This window comes from Hyperolius riggenbachi, chromosome 5, assembly GCF_040937935.1.
Source record: "Hyperolius riggenbachi isolate aHypRig1 chromosome 5, aHypRig1.pri, whole genome shotgun sequence".
NCBI lineage: Eukaryota > Metazoa > Chordata > Amphibia > Anura > Hyperoliidae > Hyperolius > Hyperolius riggenbachi.
The window spans coordinates 332118152-332141467 of NC_090650.1; the positions used below are offsets into that span (position 1 = coordinate 332118152).

The 23316-nt window shown below is 40.4% G+C and overlaps 1 protein-coding gene across 2 annotated transcripts in view; it reads right to left on the bottom strand.

Moving 5' to 3' along the window:
• CCDC178 (coiled-coil domain containing 178) overlaps nucleotides 1–23316 on the bottom strand; it is a 392130-nt gene that overhangs the window by 119115 nt on the left and 249699 nt on the right. For both annotated transcript variants that reach the window (XM_068237320.1, XM_068237319.1), the window contains one exon: nucleotides 18461–18610. In XM_068237320.1, coding sequence (XP_068093421.1) covers nucleotides 18461–18610 — 150 coding nt within the window. The remainder of the gene's footprint in view (nucleotides 1–18460; nucleotides 18611–23316) is intronic.

The window sequence follows — 23316 nt, forward strand, 5'->3', positions numbered from 1 at the left end:
TGGCGAACAGACCCCCCCAGCAGGACATCCCCCTAGTGGGGAAAAAAGGGGGGAAGTCTGATCGCCCTGGCTGCTAGCTGATCGGTGCTGCGGGCTGGAGAGCCCACGCAGCACCGATCAGCAAAATACCCCCCTGGCACAGAAGTGGTTAAAAACCTCATTACCATTATTGTCCCTCCTAAAACGCTGCAGAACCATGGCTGAAAACCCCCTCGATCACCCCAAACTCACGGGTACAATCACGGGCTCCTTCCGCATAGAGGCAGCGCAGCTCTGCCTCTATGCACCTCAATCAGCCTGGATCAGTATTCCTTCACTGAGAGGGGCGGGGGAGAGGCGGAGATACGCGCTGATTGACGCGCATAGAGGCGGCTGCAATATCCATGACCAAGAAAGTAGTGGATTTTGCCTGCCATGTACCCCCTTCAGTTTGGGGTGATCGAGGGGGTTTTCAGCAGTGGTTCTGGGGCGTTTTAAGGGAGACTATAATGTTAATGAGGTTTTTAAAATAAAAACCTCATTTTAGGGAGACTTCAGAGTCTCTTTAACAAGATAAAGCTATGGCTTATCTTCACAAACTACCAAACTCTCAAAACGTCGCTATGAAAAGAGCCATAAGCTCGGTACACACGCTAGACCGTGGTCTCAGGAACTAACGATGAACTACAAGCTGGGTATTATATGAAAAAGGGTGTCTTAATGACAGTAAAAGTCAGCGATTATTGTCCATGTAGACTGATCCATCCTGGTGGATCGGTTGGGGCGATAATCTGTGATAATTGTTTATACTGCAAAATGGCAAAAAACTGATCCATTAAAAATACTGTGAATCTTGGACTTCTGGGTCCTCATTTTCATGCTTCTAGCAACGATCCGATTGGGAAACCATCATTGTTCCAAAGCTGAATTCAAATCTGTGCCGGCTTCGTTTGCGCATTACTAACCAACAAGGATTTCTTGTTTTCCAACAACTAGCGTGTGTACAGTTCTTAAAGGACCACTATCGTGAATTTTTTTTTTAATTTGTATGTATTTATATGTATAAAATGTACATTTCTACCAGAGAAAAATGAGAAATACATTTATTTTCTATTAAAAGTCTGAACTGACAGGTTTTGGACTAGTCCATCCCTTCATGGGGATTCTCAGGGTTTTCTTTGTTTTCAAAAGCATTTACTGAGCAGCAGTTGCTCTGTCAAAACACCAAAGTAGTGTGCAAGTGGGTAGGGAGGCCAGCTGACATCGTTATATAGATCCTTTGCAGGTAGTGCTTTTATAAAGAATGAAGGAAATATCCCCCATGAGGAGATGAACTAGTCCAAAACCTTTCAGTTCTATCAGACTTTTACTACCCACTGTAACTGACAGCAACATAGCAGAAAAATAATTTATGGCTCATTTTACTCTTGGAGAAATGCAGTTCTGATATGTATGTGTAGAAATCCTACATTTTTTCCATGACCGTGGTCCTTTTTTAATTTAAAAAGTGGCAGACACCCTTTTGAATTTCGCTAACAAAACTGACAAACAAAGAGAGAAAAAAACCATAATACAATTTACTGTGATAGTATTGTTATTTGTGACAAGGTTGGTATATGAGGTAAAAGCAACACGTAAACAACTTAGTCAAGGACATCTGCTTTACTGCCCAGCAATAATGTGCTGAACCCCATCCAGCAGTATTGCCCACCACCACAATGTAGTAAAACTACTTGCACAGTGTACAGTGTATGCAGAGACGGCACAGGCTTTTTCATCAAATTAGTATGCAACATAAGGCAGCTGTATATTCAAATGGGTTTTCTAGCAATTTGGTTGTTTTCCTTATAATAACAGGAAAGAACATTTTGATTTTGAAGGTGACAGAGGCAATATTACTAGAATTAAACAATCTGAATTAGCTTTTTCATGAAATGTAATATGTTTTATGCTTTTAGATTGGATGCTCCAGTGCGTTCAGATGAGCCTTTTCACTGTCACAGTCAATGACCAGGAACAGAATAAGCTCTGGAGGTAGGATTATCCTCAAATTTAATTTTTTTTTTATAGAAAAAGAAGCTAATAGCAAATGTTCCCAGCTAACTGTAGGTTCATCTATGCTATAACTAGAGAAACATATTAGATGAAAAGAAAAGTAGAACATTAGTAAACAAAGGGGTATTTGGGAGATTGCTATTCAGCATCAGCTAGAAGCAATTCTTATCAAGAAAGATGGAAATAAAGGACAAGTATGCAGACTTTCTAAATGATCCCTAAAGAATTAGGTTTAATGTCGTTTAACATAAGCAGTGCATATTAAATTGCAAGCATATTTCCTATGCAATTCTGGTCTCTCCATTCAGACAACTACACATTTATATTAACAAAAGAACCCCACAATACATTGAATCAAAGTACAATTGTTTATTAGTGACTGATATATATATATATATATATATATATATATATATATATATATATATATATATATATATATATATATTGGGAGTCACCATCGCAGAGAACGTGTCCTGGGCTGACAATGCTTTAGCTCTAACTGGCAAAGCACAACAACGCCTCTACTTTCTGAGAAAACTAAGGAGCACTAACCTCCCACAGAAGCTGCTGGTTAATTTCTACAAATGCACTATAGAAAGCGTTCTGACCAATTGCATGACGGCCTGGTACAACAGCTGCACGAAGGCTACTAGAGAAGCCCTGCAGCGAGTTGTTAAAACAGCAGAAGCCATTATTGGCACTGAACTACCATCACTGGAACTTTTGTACAATACTCGCAGCGTGAGAAGGGCCAAAAACATTATCAAAGACAACACTCACCCTGGAAATGCCTTGTTTGAGCTCCTTCCATCAGGTAAACGTTTTAGATCAACCCGCACACACACAATCAGACTGAAAGACAGCTTTTTCCCATCCGCCATAAACTTGATAAACTCTGAATCCTCTCTGAAATAATTAACACTGTGTACAAATTGTTTAAACATCTGTAATACCTGGCATACTTGTATAATTTCTTCTCTTCCTTGTTACTATCACTATGTTCCCTATATGCACCGTGGGGTTGTCATGAAAAGTAATTTCGTTGTGTTACACAATGACAATAAAGTGAATTGAATTGATTTGAATATATAGCATATAGTTGGTGATATCTGTTTTCTTTCTTGTCTGCCAGCAGTAAAGATGCTGACCTGCAAGCTCACCGTGGATCAAACAACATGAACAGCAAGTAGCTTTCATTTCTTGATCTAACTTCCATTTTTTTTAACATCTGACCTTGCAATGTACTGATTTAATTACCCCCCCCCCCCCCCCCCACACACACACACACATCAATCTTCCAGTAAAGTCCCTCTTTAAGCTAAAGAAGTAACTGTGTTGTCTGTCTCCCCACTCAGGACTTCTGAGAGCCCAAACAAGGTCCCTCAAATAGTCTGGGCTTCCTGGTATCACGCTACATTATTATATACCCAACATCGGCACAAATGCAGAAGCCAGGCAGCAATCACATGGGGTTGTGATAAGCCTGCGGTCAGAAGTGAATTGGAGTCCTTGCTTTGCTGCTAGGGCTCAGAAGAGGGGGAGAGAGGATGAAAGGTGGGGGGTGGGGGTGGGGATTAGACATTTTGCACTATTACAGACACTGAAGTTTAATTTGTCTCAGCAAATAGTAGAAGCAAAATTTCAAAGCAAGCAATTCTTGGCCTTAAGAAGTAGCAGGGCAATATTTCTGGAAAGGCCAGAAATATGTGTGCAGAATTGGCCCACTATCTGTCATTGTGTGACTAGCATTAAAGTGGGATAACACTCTGGCATAGCATTTAATAAAATTGTGTTTTCCTACTTTTCATTACCCATACAGTTATCATATTTGCTTTTGTGCACAAGCTATATTGTCTGTTTACAAATTACAAGTTCCCAAAGTACAGTTTATCTGCTCTGAAAGCTGCCAATGCATTTTTTTGCATAGCTGCTGTATTCATATATTAAATCTATCTAATGATCACTTCTCAGCTCTTTCTGCTTCTCAGCTCAGTACAGCTCAGTTTCGGCAGTTTGCTAATGTTTACTAAATGTAACTGACAAAGGAATGTAAACAAAAGATAATGTTATCACCTCTTCTGATGCAGCCAGAAGCTTTCCACTAAAGCAAGGAGCTTTCCACTGAAGAACAAAGTGCTGTGTTTAACTGTTTTAATGATGTTCTGCTACTATTTTTTTTGTGGTAGTAGATATTATGCTACAAATAATCTTTTAGAACAAAGAAGGAATGCTGAGTTTCATACCACTTTAAGGCTGGTACACACCATGCAATTTTCACTTCAGATCCTATTTCCGATCGAGTAAATGATTGGATCGAGCAAAAAATATACAGCCTACTGATTACCGATCTCAATCTCAATCTCATTCTTGATCAAAAGCAAATGGGCCATGCTGGAAAATATCTATTGAAATACTGGCTCTCGTTCCGGGTGCATGTCCTTTCCATTCATTTTTAAACAATGAATTTGAACAAATTGCATATGTATGTATGCTAGCTAGCTGACTTCTATATGCAATCGGTGTAGGGTCTGAAATGAAAATTGCATGGTGCGTACCTGGCTTTAGTCAGACCAATGTCTAGCAGATTTATAGCTGTATCCTCATAATATCCTGTTAATTCTTTTTATTAGTAATACACTCAAACACACACACTCTCACACACATGAGACCGAGAGAGGAGACAATGCTGTGACTTATGCAATGGGGAAGCATTAAGGCGACTGATATAAACACGATATGAATATCACCATCACAGCTCTACATTTCCTGCATTAAGGAATAATTAGGATTATATGTGGCAAACATCATAACTACTTTTGTTTATGCTTCGCCAGACAGTAATTATGTTTCAAAATACTTGAAGTAGTACAGTGTATATAATATAGTTTAACTAATTTGTAACTACTGTGTGATGATTTGCAGTTTACAGTGCTAATGATTTCTCAAAGGCAGTTCAGGAACAGAAGTAAGTGAACAGGTTGACTACAAAGACTTGCAAGAAAGAAGATTTTACATAGTGGTACTGGCATACTAATGGAAAGCAAAATGAAACATCCATAAGAGTCAATCAGATTCTAGTAGATATTTTTTCACTACAAATGACAAAATGAAAGTAAGCACTGGATTATTTGGTATGTCAGTAGCTTTACTTTCACACTTATTTTCTTTACTTGACTCGTGATTCTAAGCAGCACTAGGGTGTTGACTCATTAAGCTTGTTTCGTGAAGCTGCACCTTAAATTAAGCAACGAGAGTTAAAGAGAAGCCATGACCAAGGATTGAACTTCATCCCTACCAGTAGCTGCTATCCACTTTCCCATGATAAAGCTTTTCCTTTTCTCAAATGGATCACCAGGGGGCTCTGTATGGCTGATATTGTGTTGAAACCCCTTCCACAGTGTGATGCCAGGAGCATGGTGCTGACATCACACTGTGGGAGCCTTGAAGCATTGTGGGAAATAACAGCTGTTTCCAACTGCCAAAAATGCAAGCAGCAGCTACATCCACCTGCCTGCCAGCAGTAAAAATGTCGCCATTTGATAAATGTCAGAATGTAAATCAGGGAGAGAAAAGATTTTACAATGGGAAAACACTGACTAAATCATTTATACATAATTATTGTAAAAAATAAGCACTTTTGTTCATTACGTTATTTTCACTGGAGTTTCTCTTTAACCACTTGAGGACCACAGTGTTAAACCCCCCTAAAGACCAGGCCATTTTTTGTTAAATTGGCCACTGCAGCTTTAAGGTCAAGCTGCAGGGCTGCACAACTCAACACACAAGTGATTCCCCCCCTCCCCCTTTTCTCCCCACCAACAGAGCTCTCTGTTGGCGGGGTCTGATCGCTCCCCCAGTGTTTATTTTTTTTTATAAATATTTATTTTATTATTTTTATAATAAATGTTACTGTTTTCAGTACAATGCTGCCTTAGATCGCAGCGCTGTACAGCCTGATTAGATGGCTATTTCGCCGTCTAACAGTCTCTTAGCGGCGATCGCCGCTGGGAGACTGAAGGTGGAGCAAAGCTCCGCCTTCCAAGCATGGATGCGCGTGCAGCAGCGCCCGATCTCCTGCTAGCCCCATAGAGAGCCGTTCACGCCAATCGGCGTGGAACGGTCCTGGGGATGCCGCCACATTTACGCCAATTGGCGTGGAGCAGTCGGCTAGTAGTTAAAATCTTCTCGCACACACTACGCACAGTAGTGCTGTGTAGCATGCATTGGTATCTTATGTGTGCTCCTTTGAAATGATTGGCACTCCTTTAACCCATTCCTGAGCCCTGTCAAGTCCAGTGGCTTTCTAGGACGTAATCTCCACATTTTGATTGGCCTAATAGGCTTCCTCCCCCCTCATCAGGCAACATCTAGAACTGAGCTAGCCGAGAATCTCAGGAATTTCTAATGCAGGTTTGAGAATCCGAATGGGGCACTGGAGGGACTAGCGATGCCATTCGCCCTCCCCTCAGCCACCGATGATAATGTCCAGGGTCTGAGCTCACCAGCTCCAGCTGTGAGTGAGGCTGATGTTCTGCACCACTTGTATTGACAAGTGGTGCAGAACATCAGCTCACTCACAGCTGGAGTTGGTGAGCTGAATCCCAGAAAAGCCTCTGGTCCTGATGGCATTTCATCAGCCTACCTGAAAACTTGTGCATGGCAGCTCGCTCCCATCCTCACCTTGTGTACAAATTTTCTGGTTGAACTTGATGGACAGATGTCTTTTTTCAACTAAAGTAATCTAATGAACCTGTCCCTGACTAACCAGACTCTGGATTAGAATATATAGGATCCTGTACTCTGCTCAACCATGTGTTTTGAAACGACCCATGATCTTCATTACTGGATTTGAAAAAAATTGAACTCTTGATTGAGCTTCAGGATAGCCTGGCAGCATTGGTTTTCATGGCTGCCTAGATGACCATATCAAAGAACGAAAAAAAAAAAGCAATACAAAAACATGGTGAGTCCAGCTGAAGTGAAAAATAAAATTACCTTTTTTCTAGTCAACGAGAGACTAACTAACTTTTCACATGACTCCCATAAACCATTTTATAAGATCTAGAATCCATGGATTTGGCTGGTGCTCCCCAATCTTGACATATCTCAGATAGAAGACCTTAAATGACACATCAAGATGAGCATTACCATGGCATTTTTTCTTTTTTCATTTCCTTTTTTCTTTCCTTCTCTCTTTACTTTTTGTTTCTACCTTCCTTTTCTGTTTTATTTTCCATTTGTCTCCTTTTCCTTACAATCCCTAGTAAAACAATTGGCTGACTAGGTCACAAATAGTATCCCAGAGGTTGTCTACTGTGACAACCTATTCAGAAAACAAAGCAATAAACGTCAATGTATAGTCCTAGGGCCTGGTCCAATTCACTTTTTCTCTTATGTTTTCTCTTGGGAGATAATCTTTCATCTTTGTTTAAGATAACTTTTTAGCACTCTAATTAAAAAAAGTACTAAAAAGTAGGAGAAAAAGTACTGTTAAAATTATTCTATTTATGGATTGCTGGTGGCTTAAATGACATAAGACTTAAGATACTAGGCGGGAAAAATGACAAACCTCTTTAAAAAAAAAACAGAATTTTGAAACCTTAATATTGTGTGGGGTTACCAGAGAAGTATTAGCAGGTCACAATATCTGACAGAAGGCTCAAAGATCATAAAATACACAAGAGGCATATGACAGTAAAAACAGGTCCAGATCCTAGTACAACATTTACTAATCTTTATTCTTTGTTTATCATCAAACTTGTTATATATTTGGAAGTGTGCTTGGAGCTTACAGGAAAAGTGACTGCCTTTGTTTATGGCAGTAAAGTTTAACTATCACCATCATTTTTAAAAGTGAGTAAAGGTGCTCTGATTAGTTGGATATGTGACTGAGATGATGAGGAGATTTATAGTCATTTTCTGGGCAGATGGTGCTTGATGTACTAAACTTCAGTTAGACTGCAATAACCATCACATAAATACAGCTGGTGATTACACCTTACTTCTTTCAGGTTTGAGCTACAATACTTATAGGTGCCTTCGCTCATGTATGAACAAGGGCTTTGCTACAAAGTACCGCTTGTTATGTGCTGCGGTCAGCTAAATGTTCCTGTTCAACTACTGCAGCATGTGAAAATGTTCATGGTGGTGAATGTGTTCAGTTCAGTGTGAAGCCAGTAAAAAACAAAACAAAAAAACAGCATGGCCCCTAACCCTGAAAGAAATAGCTCCCCCTTGTACTTTAAGTTCTCTGTGGGCACAGAGGGTCTATGGGCAGATCCCCATAGGAATGACGATTTATGATGGGTTCTGATCACCTCAAGTTTGGAACATTTAGATAAGCACTTCTGCTCTCACAAATGTGTACAGGGATTACTCAGATCCCAAGCATACTGCTCCAGTGCGTACAATTTGAGTCACAAAAAGTGAATTGATTATTGTTATTCTGAAGTCTTTAGGGTTCTTCTCCAGGACCCATCTTCATTGGGGGTCTTCATCACAATATGGCTTCTGTCTTGTTGATAGGAGGCCTCTCAACTTGTTGTTTACAGGCTTCCTGTTGATTGAAAAGTCTCTGGAGGAAGTGAGTCCTCTACAAGCTCGTCTGCTTAACTAACAGCCTGCTGCTATCAACTCCTATTTATAGATTTGGATTATGCATATGTTGTAACAAGCCTTACCGTATACCTGACCTGAGGCAATGCTACCTAAGGTAAATTCATGCTGGATCCACATTCTCTGTACATTGTCTCCTCATTCTCCCAGGTCTCTGTAAACCCTGCTTGATAAGTTTGACAGAGGTCAATGTTCCATATCGATTCTGTTAGATCTTCCATTAGCTTATTTAACAGTTGACCATGAAACCTTGTTAAGCAGGCTATAGACATTATGTGGTACTGACAGATGAATTATCCAATGGTTTCAATCCCTCTTGAATAGCAGAATGCAAAGAATACCCTTATTTTAGTTCCTATTCAATCATATGGCGTGCTGCAGGGCTCAATTCTCTCTCCCCCTCCCCCCCCCCCCCCCGCTATTAAAATGTACTTGTAGAAATCATCCAATTATTGGAATGAATGGGCGTCAACCTTTACTATACAGATGATACCCACCTATATTTTTTTAACAAACCTGGAAAGACAGACCCAATTTTAACAATAAATGCGTATAGCTTCTTTCTTTTTCTTTTTTTTTTTCTTTACCAACCTGGTGCTACAGATTTCTTTCCAACAATTGCTTACTCTTGCCATTGTAGGTCAGTGCATGGCAGCGAAACAGCAGTGCTCCTAATCATCACTAATAGAGCTAAGTAGCCCAGAACTCACCATAGGTGCAGCTTTGATGTAATAACTGATGGGGAATTAAACTTCCAAAATCAAATCTCTTCTGCTTTGAAAATTGTATTGTGGAACATTAAAAAAATTAATCTTCAGTAAAAAACGAAAGAATAAAAAAAAAAAGAGAAAGGGGAGGTTATTGAAAAGGAATACTTATAAAAGGAAAGTTACTCATAATAGTAGGCACGAAGCAGTAGTGGAACATGGAACCTTCCATTTTCAGGTATGGAGTGTCGCTTTGCACAGAAAAAAAGGAGCAAGGTAAGAGATTTTAGGAGGAGGCAAAAATAAAACAAATTCTAAAAATAATGTATTATGGAGAAGGTGTAGTGACTTACCAACTTTCCAATGAACGCCACTAAGTACGGGTAAAAGTGTTTATAGGGCACGTTTCACAGGTTAGCCCACATCATCAAACCAAATACAATGTCTGTAGGTTAAAAGCATTCACTCAATATACATAAAAATATAACACTCCTACGCCTTCATTTTGAAATGGTTTTAGAATTTTTATGTTTTTGGTGCATCCTACCAGCTACTAGGTTTATTGCAAAAACTAAACACTTTCTCGATTTTATTACATTGTGACTGGACTACTGCAAAGCCATACAGATGCCAATGAACTAAGCACCAGCACCACCTTCAGCTAGAACAGAACACTGATGCTACAAATTACCACATAACACCAGTTCTTTATCCAATTGACGGGTTAGACATAAAATTTAGACCTTGGACATCTTAAAAATTTGATGCAGCTGATTTCCACCTCCTCCAACCTCATATCAAGAGGCTCTAATAATTTAATCATCCTCAAAGTACACCTCAAATCTTTGGAACAAGAGCCTTCTGTTGTGCTCCTTCCCTATGGAACTTTTCACTACGCTCAGTCAGGACAACTTCACACATGCATATATTTAACAGAAAAAATGCATTAATTTTTTGGGGAAATATTGAATGTACAAACAATACACAGTCGTAGACTGGAACGTCATAAGCACCTTCCTACCCTACCCAACCGTTTTTGCCCCACCCAACCCCTTTTGCCCCACCCATGGTCAACCGCATCAATCCATCTAAAAACACAGGAAAGTAAGAAAATCAACATCCCTTCAAACCTAGCGTTCATGTATTATTTTAAACTATGCCTTGACCCTCTATATAAATGGGACAATTATGATGTAAGTAAGTAAGCTTGTACAGACTTAGAGATTGATTTACTAAAGACAAAGCACAAAAAAGACTTTGAGATCCCCATATATAACAATCATAATATGCTTCCCTGGATAGGGAAAAGCTACAAAACTAAGCAAGAAAAAAGTTTACTAAAGGTAGCAAAAGAGGACTGATGAAACCAGTTCAGGATTATAACCTTTCTGATATAAAAACAAAATACACTCAACAACTGATGATTGCGGGCATTAGAAAAGACTCCCTTGACAACCCCCAGGAGGAGAACTTTTGGAGTGACAAAGACAGATCAACCTAGCATTTTGCTCAGGACCTCCCCAGCCAGTAACCCAGAGGGGGTCGATTCTAGGACATAACCAAAACATATGACAGTAGGAGGCAACATTATGGCGACATCTAAGACAATGTCCATCTCTGTCAGGATATATATGATTGAGCTTCTGGGGGAAAAATACACCCAAAATGAGAATTTCATTTGTATAAGTCTGTCCTTAGCTGATACAAGCACCTGGTTAGAACCATTCAGCAAGTCTAACCACTCTGAATCAAGGTCAGCGACTTAAAAGCTCAAAGACCTGTGTCAACCTGTCCCAAAAATAACATGCAGCAACTCAATATATACCACAGAAAGGGTTTTAGGTAGTTTTTGCTGCATAAGTAATGCCTCCAGTGGGTCAGATATTAGTGTAATAGGCTGAGGAAATTGTGCTCCCATTGCATGGCACACTTGAAAGAACATGCACAGCATGTTGTTGGGAAGATAGTACATTCTCTTGAGCTCCTTGTAAGTCCAAATTTGACGATTGCGAATGTTGAGGAAATGCAATAGGTTGGGATTACCCCAAAGAGGCATAAGAAAGTTGATAGTTGTTATTATTTAGTATTTATATAGTGCCTACATCTTCTGCAGAGCTGTACAGAGTATATTGTCTTGTCACTTAACTGTCCCTTAGAGGGGTTCACAATCGAATCCCTTCCATAATCATATGTCTATGTACAGTATGTGCATGTATTGTAGTCTAGGGCCAATTTAGGGGGAAGCCAATAAACTTATCTGTATATTTTTGGGAAGTGGGAAAAACCAGAGTGCATGGAGGAAGCGCACACAGACACAGAGAACATAAAAGCTCTGTGCAGATAGTGTCTGGTAGGAATATGCTCTTGTGCCTCTAAAAAGAAGGAGCATCAAAGCTTCATAGAGTGGCTTCAGTAGCGCAGGCTGAGTTCTGCCTATCCTGGCTGAACAACCACCACACAGTCACCAGTGTCGGCACCCAAAAGTACAGCTAGAAGTGTGGAAGTGCCAAACAGACATCGAGGTATTTAAATCCATATTGAAAGTCTACCTGTTCATTCTACAACTTGCAAAACATGTAGCTGTTTCCTCTATGACAAAATCAATCCTGCTAATAGTTACTGATTAGCGAACTTAGGCATGCTAACTGCTTGGAGTGCTATGTGAAGTAAAAGCTTCACTTATCCAGTTCACCCCAAAGAGCTTTTATCCTAACGGACCAGAGCAATTTTCAGTTGTCAGTGCTCCTCCCTTTTATTCCCTAATAACTTTATTACTACTTATCACAAGAAAATGATCTATACCTCATTTTTTTAGCCACCAATTAGGCTTTCTGTGGATAGTACATTTTGCTAAGAATTTTTTATTCTAAATGCATTTTAATGAGAAAAACAGAAAATAAAAAAAATCATTATTTCTCAGTTTTCAGCCATTATAGTTTTACAATTAAACATTCTCCTGTGGATAAAACAAACACGTTTTATTTACCCAGTGGTCCCGATTATTAACCACTTCACCACTGAGGGGTTTTACCCCCTGAGCACCAGAGCAATTTTCACCTTTCAGCGCTCCTTCCACTCATTCGTCTATAACTTTATTATTACTTATCGCAATGAAATGAACTATATCTTGTTTTTTTCGCCACCAATTAGGCTTTCTTTAGGTGGGACATTATGCCAAGAATTATTTTTTTCTAAATGTGTTTTAATGGGAAAATAGGAAAAATGTGGGGAAAAAATAATTATTTTTCAGTTTTCGGCCATTATAGTTTTTAAATAATGCATGCTACTGTAATTAAAACCCATGAAACGTATTTGCCCTTTTGTCCCGGTTATAAAACCATTTAAATTATGTCCCTATCACAATGTTTGGCGCCAATATTTTATTTGGAAATAAAGGTGCATTTTTTTCAGTTTTGCGTCCATCCCTAATTACAAGCCCATAGTTTATAAAGTAACAGTGTTATACCCTCTTGACATAAATATTTAAAAAGTTCAGTCCCTAAGGTAACTATTTATGTATTTTTTTAATTGTAAATTTTTTATTTTTTTTTTAATTACAAAAAAAAAAAAAATGGGGAGTGTGGGAGGTAATGAGTTAATTTTATGTGTAAAAGTCATTTATTTGTATGTGAAAAATGTGTAGGGTGTAGTTTACTATTTGGCCACAAGATGGCCACAGTAACTTTTTGTTTTAATGCGACCTCCAAGCTTCCTTCCGGAAGCTTGGAGGAAGTATAATGAGCATGGACACGTGAGTTTTTTCTCACAATGATCGCGCTGCCCATAGGAGAGCAGCTGATCATTGCGGGGCTTAGATCAACGAACGGGAATGGATTTTCCCGTTCATTGATCTCTGGGCGAGCGGGCGGCGGCGGTTTTACTAGCGGCGGGCGGCGTGTTTACGAGCGGGAGTGCGGGCAGCGTCGGGAACGCGGAAAGTACGTGTTTCTCCGTCCCTGGTTTTTAAAGGATGGAAAAAGGGGCGGAGAAATACGTACGCGCGGGGGTAAAGTGGTTAAACCATTTAAATTATGTCCCTATCACAATATATGGCGACAGTATATTATTTTGAAATATAAGTGTTATTTTTCTGTTCTGTGTTTTTTGTTCTGGCCATAATTACAAGCCCCTATGTAATAAATTAAAATTAATTTTTCCCCATAAAATATAGAATAAAAAATCTGAGTCCCTAAGGCAACTATTTTTTTTTTTTTTTTAAGCTGATTTTTTTTTACACTTTTTTTGGGGGGTGGGGGGGGAGGGTTTGAAGTGTAATTTTATTAATGATGTGTATATACTTGAAAATGTATGTGTTTTGTAGGTGTAATATACTTTTTGGCCACAAGATGGCGCTAGTGAACACTCGTTATAGGAAGTGTTCACTTTTTTTTTTTACACTTTATTTAATTGTTACATTTCCTGTTTTTGTGAATGGACGTAGCCGCTGTTCGCGGTCACGTCCATTCACTCCAGGCACTGCGATTGGGTAGAGGACAGTTCGGTCTTCTTCCCCAATCACCCAGCACGGGATCCCGATGGAAACAGCGGCGGTAGCGGCACGCACACGGCGGTAGGAGCGGCGGGAATGCGCGACGTATTAAAAAGTCATCTTGCCGTTAATAGCGGTAAGCATGACGTTTCTGTAAATGGTTATGCTGTGATTACATGATGTAAATACTTTCTGATCTATGTACTTTTCCATGTCGATGCAACGGTACCTTCTAACAGATCATAATAAGTAATGTAAAATAAAGAACTGCCAAGTGATCCATGCGTTTTTCCCTTTTTTACGTGAATGACACATTATTTCAGTTTAACATATGTGGGGTCAATTTGTGCTGAGTAGTTATTAGAAGCCATGATAACAAAAGTCATTACACTGCAGTTCCGTTTTGACAGTAAAAATTTCTGCAACATTATCACAAATCCTCCTGCATTAGTGCAATGATCCTTACAGTAGTTTCATATTAGAATGAAAGGGCTGCTCTAGCATACTTGATAAAACTTCTTCCAGGCTGACTTTTACATGTGTGTGTTTATTTTTAATTGATGTCACGTATCACATGTGGCATTTATGAAGAAAACAAACAAGTAAATGACCTAAATATACAAAAAATGCTGTCAGGAATATTCCACAGCATGCAGAGTGCAATGGCAATGTACACAGAATTGGTCCAGCTATAGTAAACAAAAAGCTGACTTGTTGCTCTGGGTTACCATTCTGCGCAATATTATTTTTCTTTTATTAGTTGAAAAAGCTCATGGACATCATTGTGATTCTGGCTAGAATTTTACTATCCTATAATTAATATGAAACAACCGCATATACTATGCTACAGTAATATTCCCTGCAGCTGAAGAAATTAACGCATGACAAAATGAACTGTCCATGATTTATAGTGTCATTTAGGAGTCTTTGAAAATACGTTTATTCTTTAGTCAAAGGCCAGACAGACATGAGGAGGAAATCAAGAAGGCAGCACTCATGGGCCCATATGCAATTAACTTTTTCTCCTGAATTTTCTCCTAGGTGATATTTTCATACATGTCAATAAAATGCTTTTCAAACCACCAGCAAAAGAGAAAATACTCAAAATAATTTTAATAGTACTTTTCACATAATTGTTGGTACTTTTTCAATTGCAAGGTGCTGAAAAGTTATTTTAAAGTTGAAAAATGATTTCCTAGGTGAAAACTCAGGAAAAAAACTGAATTGCGTATGGGCCATGGAGTCTTAAGCCCAAAAGTGTTATTTACCGTAAGTGCAAATGTTTTCACTGGAACTAGGGATCCCTTTATCAAGGAAAATATCAAGACATAAAAATGCTTGTAGGAAAGATGAACTTGTTCTAGCCTTAGCAAGGGCTTTGTGCAAAGTACCATCAGGGTAGCCTCTGGCTACAAACATGCCTACCATTAGGGAGAACTACCATTATGGAGAACATAGGATAGGCAACAACAGGAAAAAAATGTAATTTGGGTCTTAGATAGTGTGGTAAGGAGGTTGTTTTTGGATTTTATAGCTACCTGGTGTCACCATCTGTGAGAATTTCTATCCCTTCCTGTCCAGAAAATAATGGAAAGATCCAAGAATGACAGATACAGCAACATACACAATATTATTGGAGAGCAGGAAAGAATTAGGACTTCCAGGTAATTGTTATAGTTGTGCCTTATTTACTGTGCCTGTGAATACCCCTTTTCACAGGGTCACCATGACAAAAACACCTGGAAAATGTAAAATACATGTACAGTATATGCATAGCTGTACCATATTAAATGACTAACTTTTTATAATTTCTATGCAGCGGTCACTTACAGTAGGTGTTATTAATATGGCAACTCTGAACTTCCTGCTGACAGCATTTGGATAGTCCTTCTCCTCGTGGGGGATTCTGAAGTTTTCCTTTAGGTTTCTCAAAAACACAGTCACTGGCAAGAATATATGCAACGATGGCAGCCTGCCCATTCACATGAAAACTACTCTGGAACTGCCCTAAGCTGTAGGATTAAAACTAATAGTATGGAGAATATTGTTGATAAGTCCAGAGCTGAGCTTAATAAAATTGCCATTTCATATAGGGAAAACATCATCAATGTACCGCCGCCATGCTTGTACACATACTGCAGTGTAAATGATGAGAGAGAAATGCATTTTCTTCAAGATAACCTGCCAAAATGTTTGCAAAAGATGGGTCTGCAAAGCCTTCTATTGCAGCTCCAAGTGTCTGTTGTTGTATATGTTCTTCTGAACAAACACATCTGAACAAATCCTTCTCTAGGACAAGGAGAAATTCAGTGGGAATACTAAATGGATTAGATGTCAGAAAGTGTCTGATGGCCATGAGGTGGCCTCATTTGGAATATTAGTGTAAACAGATGAGATCACATGTAAGAAATTATAATAAATATGCAGGGTAGAGAGTTTTTGCTGAAAATGTATTGTGGTTTTCAGGTAGAGAGTAATGATTGGCTGTAAAATGGTAAACCATAAATTGTTCCGGTGCTTGTGTGGCAGTCAGTTTCTACTACAATGGAGTACAATTTCACTTGGTTTACCTTCTTGTGTAACCCACAGGAGTGATTGGGTTGGTGCCGTGGCTGGATAGTGTACTGGTTAAGGGCTCTGCCTCTGACAGAGGAGACAAGGGTTCAAATTTCAGCTTTTGCTGTTCAGTAACAAAGCACCTATTCAGTAGGAGACCTTGGGCAAGACTCCCTAACACTGCTACTTCCTATAGAGTGCATCCTAGTGGCTGCAGCTCTGGCGCTGGATAAATAAATGTTATACCGTATTTTTCGGACCATAAGACGCTCCGGACCATAAGACGCACCTAGGTTTAGAGGACAAAAACCAGGAAAAAAAATACTAAACCTGTGGCATCCATGGTACAGGGGCATCTTGTGGATATTCTCCCCTCCCCAATTTATGTGCCCCCTTTGTACCTGTAGTGTCTCTTTTTTGACCTCCACTGTCCCTGTGTGGTCCTCTGTCCCCCTGTGTCCTCATCCATGCCCCTTATGTCCTCTAAGGTGTCCCCTGTGTCCTCCAAAGTGCCCCCCTAGGTCCTCCAAAGTGCCCCCTGGGTCCTCCAAAGTGCCCCCTGGGTCCTACAAAGTGCCCCCTGGGTTCTCCAAAGTGCCCCCTGGGTCCTCCAAAGTGCCCCCTGGGTCCTCCAAAGTGCCCCCTGGGTTCTCCAAAGTGCCCCCTGGGTTCTCCAAAGTGCCCCCTGGGTCCTCCAAAGTTCCCCCTGGGTCCTCCAACGTGCCCCCTGGGTCCTCCAACGTTCCTCCTGGGTCCTCCAAAGTTCCCTCCTGGGTCCTCCAAAGTGCCCCCTGGGTTCTCCAAAGTGCCCCCTGGGTTCTCCAAAGTGCCCCCTGGGTCCTCCAAAGTTCCCCCTGGGTCCTCCAAAGTTCCCCCTGGGTCCTCCAATGTGCCCCCTGGGTCCTCCAACGTTCCTCCTGGGTCCTCCAAAGTTCCCTCCTGGGTCCTCCAAAGTTCCCCCCTGGGTCCTCCAAAGTGCCCCAGTGGGTCCTCCAAAGTTCCCCCCTCCTCTAAAATGCCCCGTGTTCTTGTGCACCCTGTACTTTTCTGTCCCCTGTGACAACCTGTCTGCCTAAAGTGTGTGTGTGGCCTGCAGTATGCTAATGCACAGTGTGTGTCCCCCGAGGCTGCCGCGACCCTCCATACATTGTTTCCGCCCGCCCCCCCGTCCTCCTCTGCCCCTCCTCTGCCTCCCTTCCCTGGCTCTCTAATGTGGGGATATGCGGGGAGTGCGAAGGCTGCTGCGGCTTACCGAGTGATTATCGCGCTGAGCATCGGTAAATCCGCCGAGTTAGCAGCCGCTGGGTTGTCCGTGCACGTTGCTGTAGCCTCTCTGCCTTCACTTCCGCTTACATCACCAATGCGGAAGTGAAGGCAGAGAGGCTACGGCAACGTGCACGGACAACCCAGCGGCTGCTAACTCGGCGGATTTACCGATGCTCAGCGCGATAATCACTCGGTAAGCCGCAGCAGCCTTCGCACTCCCCGCATATCCCCACATTAGAGAGCCAGGGAAGGGAGGCAGAGGAGGACGGGGGGCGGGCGGAAACAATGTATGGAGGGTCGCGGCAGCCTCGGGGGACACACACTGTGCATTAGCATACTGCAGGCCACACACACACTTTAGGCAGACGGGGCAGCCGCGGTCACTTGATTTTAAGGCTGGGGGGACAACTGGTGCCGACTGAGGCCGGGCAAAAATTGCAGCATTTGGACCATAAGACGCAGGCACTTTTTCCCCCCATATTTGGGGGAGAAAAAGTGCGTCTTATGGTCCGAAAAATACGGTATGTCTTATTTTGTACACTCTTTTTTTCAACAGAGCTCCAAATGCCATCATGTGCAAAGATGTTAGCTGTCCAGAAGGGTAAGGATTGTACCGGTCCTGCTTTATCAACCAAATCCCATCTTCAGCCAATATTGTATTGTACTGGCTGGTTTAGTTCTACCTCTTATATAAGAGGCCATACCAATCTCTGTGTGCTGGTAAAAGATAGGGAATTATCCTTGATAGCTGCTTGCAAAACCATGAGAGTAATATAAAACAATGCGTTACCTGTAAGTAGTCTCTCATTGTTGACTCCATTTTCAACCTGCTTTCATAAGTGACCATTTGCTTGTCTTTCTCATCCAGATAGCTGTTTTGCAAAGACTTATATTCATCAGCTAGTGCAGCATTTTCATGCAGTGCTGTCTCCAGCGCTACCTGCATTAAAAAGACAATATGATGAATAAGCTAAAACATATAAAATATGCAAAAAGTGGATTTATTTAAGTTACATTCCCTAAAAGGAAGACAGAAACAGAAAGTTCAGCCGTTAGTATTTCCCTTCCTAGGATCTTCATCTCTTCCATTTCAGTATTCCTCACAAAAAAGATGAATGCAAATCATAGCATAACAGGCTAAATGCTATATGGGCTGATTCATGAAGCTGCGCTGCTACAGCAGTGTGAGTTCCATCATGACCAACAACGCGACCTAAATCCAGGGAGGCATGCCACACACTTTCATGCAGCATAGCGTGCCTTCCTTAGTTACGTGCATTGCTTACATAGCAACACACACTCCTGCTGCGATTGTGATCGCGATACTTCACTAGCACGGTCACTACTATGTTAATTAACATAGTTACTATGCATAGTACTTGAGAAGTATCGCTGTGGCTTGTCCCTGGATTTAGGTCGCGCTGCTCATCATAGAGGTGGTGCTACTATAGGAATCAAGCCCATAGTGTCTTATCCTCTCCACCACAAGTGGTGTGAATCTACTCACCGAGTAAAATAGCAAAAAACACCCTATGCACCTGTATAACGACTGCACTACCTTTCTGTGCATTCCGATAGCAGTGACAAGGGGTTCGCTAGTATAGATCACAAGGTGCCCCATCACACTAACACTCCAAGCTGCTCACCCAAACAACTGTCTGCTCCATAACACACCAGCTATAAACACATGGGAGAAATGCCAACCTGGCCTCTCATTGGCACAAGGCAGAGTCAATATATAGCAGATACAAGTCTCTTCTCCTAGATTTTACTTTCAAAAATGTTTTAAGTTTTCAACATGGTATTGGGTAACACATTTTCAAAACATATTTCTTCTCCGAAATTTGAATGCAAAGCTTATAAAACAAGTGTACTAAGACTGGTCTGGCTTGCTTGGGGAAGCAAGCTGAATGTGACTTAGCACACTTCATCCAAGGAACTGTGAGTGCTATTGCTTTTAGATTTCTAAAAAAAAAATAAAAAAAATAAGGCTTTACATTATGTCAGCTTTACACTTAATTTTTTTATTGTCTACCATCTCTTTATGTACCAATGTCTGTATTTGTATAAATCCTCTTTTGTTTCTCATTCTGTACAGTGCCACGGAAGACAATGACATCTTATAAATCAGTAATATTAGCCATGGATAATGATGGCACTGTAGAAATCATTAATGATAATGTTTTTTCAACATTCCAACATGCACAACAGCTAATGCTGAGTTGGTGGCTGGCAGGGTACACACTCTTCAAAGCTGTATGAAACAATTTCGATTGGTCATTTTGGGGCCACCAAATCTGTATGTGTACAAGAAATAGTCATATGGCCACTTCTTTATAAATAAGAAAAAGAAGGGACACCGAGAGCCCAATATAGTGTAGTAAGTTGGGTGATGGGTAAATGGAAAAGTATATGATAGATATACTCACAAGTCAGGGTTACCAATTAGGCAACCACTGTGTAGGCAGGTGAGGAGATTAGACCTGTCTTCACTCAGGATTAAGATGTCACTCTCTGTAGATTAGGAGAAGAAAGGGAATTCAACCCCTCCACCAGGGGTGGATGCTGATATTGTAAGGAGAACAGAGGAGCCAACAGAATAAAATATATCTAAAAACTTGAAAATTTCTCGGGAGGCGGTGGTGGACTCACCTCCCCGAAGTAGACATGATACTGTCAGTTTTAGTACAAACAAATTGACAGAGGCGCTTATCGGGACCTTAAGACTGCACTGTGTGTACTCTTGTTCGTTATTGCCTGAAGAAGCGGGAATATACCAGCGAAACACGTTGCGCTGTATGTTGGACTATATAAATAAATTTGTTTGTACTAAAACCGACAGTATCATGTCTGCTTCGGGGAGATGAGTCCACCACCGCCTCCCGAGAAATTTTAACGTTTTTAGATATATTTTATTCTGTTGGCGCCTCTGTTCTCCTTACAATATCTTTATAAATAAGCCCCTAAAGCAAACTCGGTATACAAGAAATACTGCAAAAAAAACATTTAGGCTTTATTGCATTTAAAGAAAAGTAATGCAAAAGACTCTCACTGGAAGCTGCAGGCTATATGGTATGGAGTATGTGCACTGAAAGTACTGTACATATATCCTTTACATCAACTATTGATGCCAGTTTAGTACATAAATTATCTAATAGTTTATCAGTTTAAAAAAAAAATCACCACTTTTCATTTTAAAACAAATGTTCATACAGTATATGGCTGATAAATAAGAAAGTTTGACTGGTAAATGTTACAAGCATTGCAAAATACAATGGCATTATGAAAGAAATGTTGTTTGCACAACCAACAATCTGCTTTTCATTCCTCTTGTTACACTTAATCTTGCACATGATTCATTAGTAAGTTACACCGATCCACTTGGTTACTCAAGTCCTCTTACCAATCACAGCACCCAGCTACAGCAAACAAAAGCCTTTTAAGTAAAATCTCCCTCCCTGGCCCCCCAAATACTGACATCCAGTCTGGTGGATTTAGCGCTTTATTTCAGTTCCTTCTGCTAATGGGAAGAAGGTGCTGTCAGAAAGTTCAAAGACAATGACAAATGGTAAAGAATATAATTATTTAATTATAACAATACTTTCTAAGGCATATGTCACTAATAGTCATTATAGAATACCCAAACTATTTGCTTTCAATGCAAGTCTACATATTCACTTAAAAACCATTATGAGAACTCGACTATTAGCCCAACGTCCAACGCACATTTCATGCCTATGCTGTAACCAGAATCATAGCTGCAAATCATGTGGCCTCATGGCAAAATACTGATGGGGCCTCTAGGAAAACTTGAGCAACAGCACTCTTCCCCATGGATACAAGTGGATGTGGCAATGCACACTCAAATACAACATATAGTGCATAAAGCCTATGGTGGCAGAAATTCAAAGTTGCCTTTCTTAAAGAACAAGCAACACCCATGCTAACCTAGAAATAAAAAAACACATATATAAGTAGATAAATACTACTTCTACTTACATAATAGATGTATTGTGCTATCTACGTAATGATTCCTGTGAATTTTGTAAAGGAAAAGCAGAAAATCCTATTCTAGGAAGCGGCCATTTTGCCAAGCAAATGCTGACATCATATCCTCCCTGACTCTTGTCCCCCCCCCTCCCTTCTCTTGCTCATTGTGTATTCATTAGCTGCCTTCCTCCCAGAGTCTTCAGAAACTCCCACTGAGGTGTATACTAGGAACTGCACTGTCATGTTTTTATTTACTCCTCCAATTGCTGAGTCACCTCAGCCTTGGTTGAAAACACAAGTGATAAGAGGGTGTTTCTGATAAGCAGCTAGGCAGGGAAATAAAGGGAAGAGGAGGAATATATTATAGATAAAAAGAACCCCCAGCATGCGACTGAATGGCAATGGCTATTAAAGGGCCAGTGCTCCTAAAGTATGTGATACCGCCAAACCATAACAGCAGAAAAAGTTTAGCAAGTTTTGAATGCAGGATTAGCATCTTTATCACTTAATACACTTAGACCAGTTGCTGTTGAAATTTGAGTTTTATGGTGACGATACCGCTTCAAGCTAGGTAGACTTTAGATTGTTTTCAGTCAAAACAAACATTCCTAAACAACTTGTCTGAAAATCTTAAAGAGACTCTGTAACAAAATTTTAGCAGTATTTCTCCTATCCTACAAGTTCCTAAGGCTGTTCCATTGTGCTCTGGCTTACTGCAGCACTTTCTACTTGCACCATCTCTGTAATAAATCAACTTATCTTTCCCCTGTCGGATTTGTCGGCTGTGTTTGGAAGGCTGCCATCTCTTCAGTAATGTGAACAAGTTAACTCCTTCCAAGCCCCTCCAGTGCTCCTGTGATGATTATTCCTCACAGGCAATGTCCCTGCTTTCACTGTCAGCTTATCTGCTATCTGTGAGGCTGATAAACACAGACTGATAAACTGAACAAAGAATAGCTGGCTGAGGAGGAAGCTGCCTGTCAGGCTGACACCAGTGCAGAGCTCTAAAGACACAGCTTTTCATGCTTTATTGACACAGAGCTCTTTTAAAACTTGCACATAACCTCTGGAGACTGAATTCAATGTGTAACTCACTAAATTCTCTGTGTACTCACTGTGTATTAACTGAGTTCACTGCTCTGCTGATGTACTTCCTGTTTTGGTGGACATCTTTTCTGTTTACAAAACAGTTTATAAAACAGTTTGTTTACCCTCTTTATTGCAGCGGAGAGCAGCAAAAAAATATTACAGAGGGGGCTAGGAGATGACCCCAAACAGGCAGGGATGTTTGTTTATACTTCATTTTGTGAATACAGATTCTCTTTAAGCCTGCTTAGAACGATGTTCAAATTTGGAACATCCTTCTGATTTCCAACACTACATTTCAGTGCCATTCAGCAGTGAACCTCTGGACAGGGTTGGGGGCATTCAGTGTCTTGGTAACCATTATACATTTTATTCATCATGTTAATTTTATCACTGTCATTACCAATTCTATAATTTGTATTTTGTATCATTCTTTGTATTTTGTCACTAATTATGTATCTTGTATATTGGTGTACACCATTGTCTGTATTATTATGTACCCCATGTTTGTTTCTTACTTTGTACAGCGCCACGGAATATGTTGGCGCTTTATAAATCAATAATAATAAT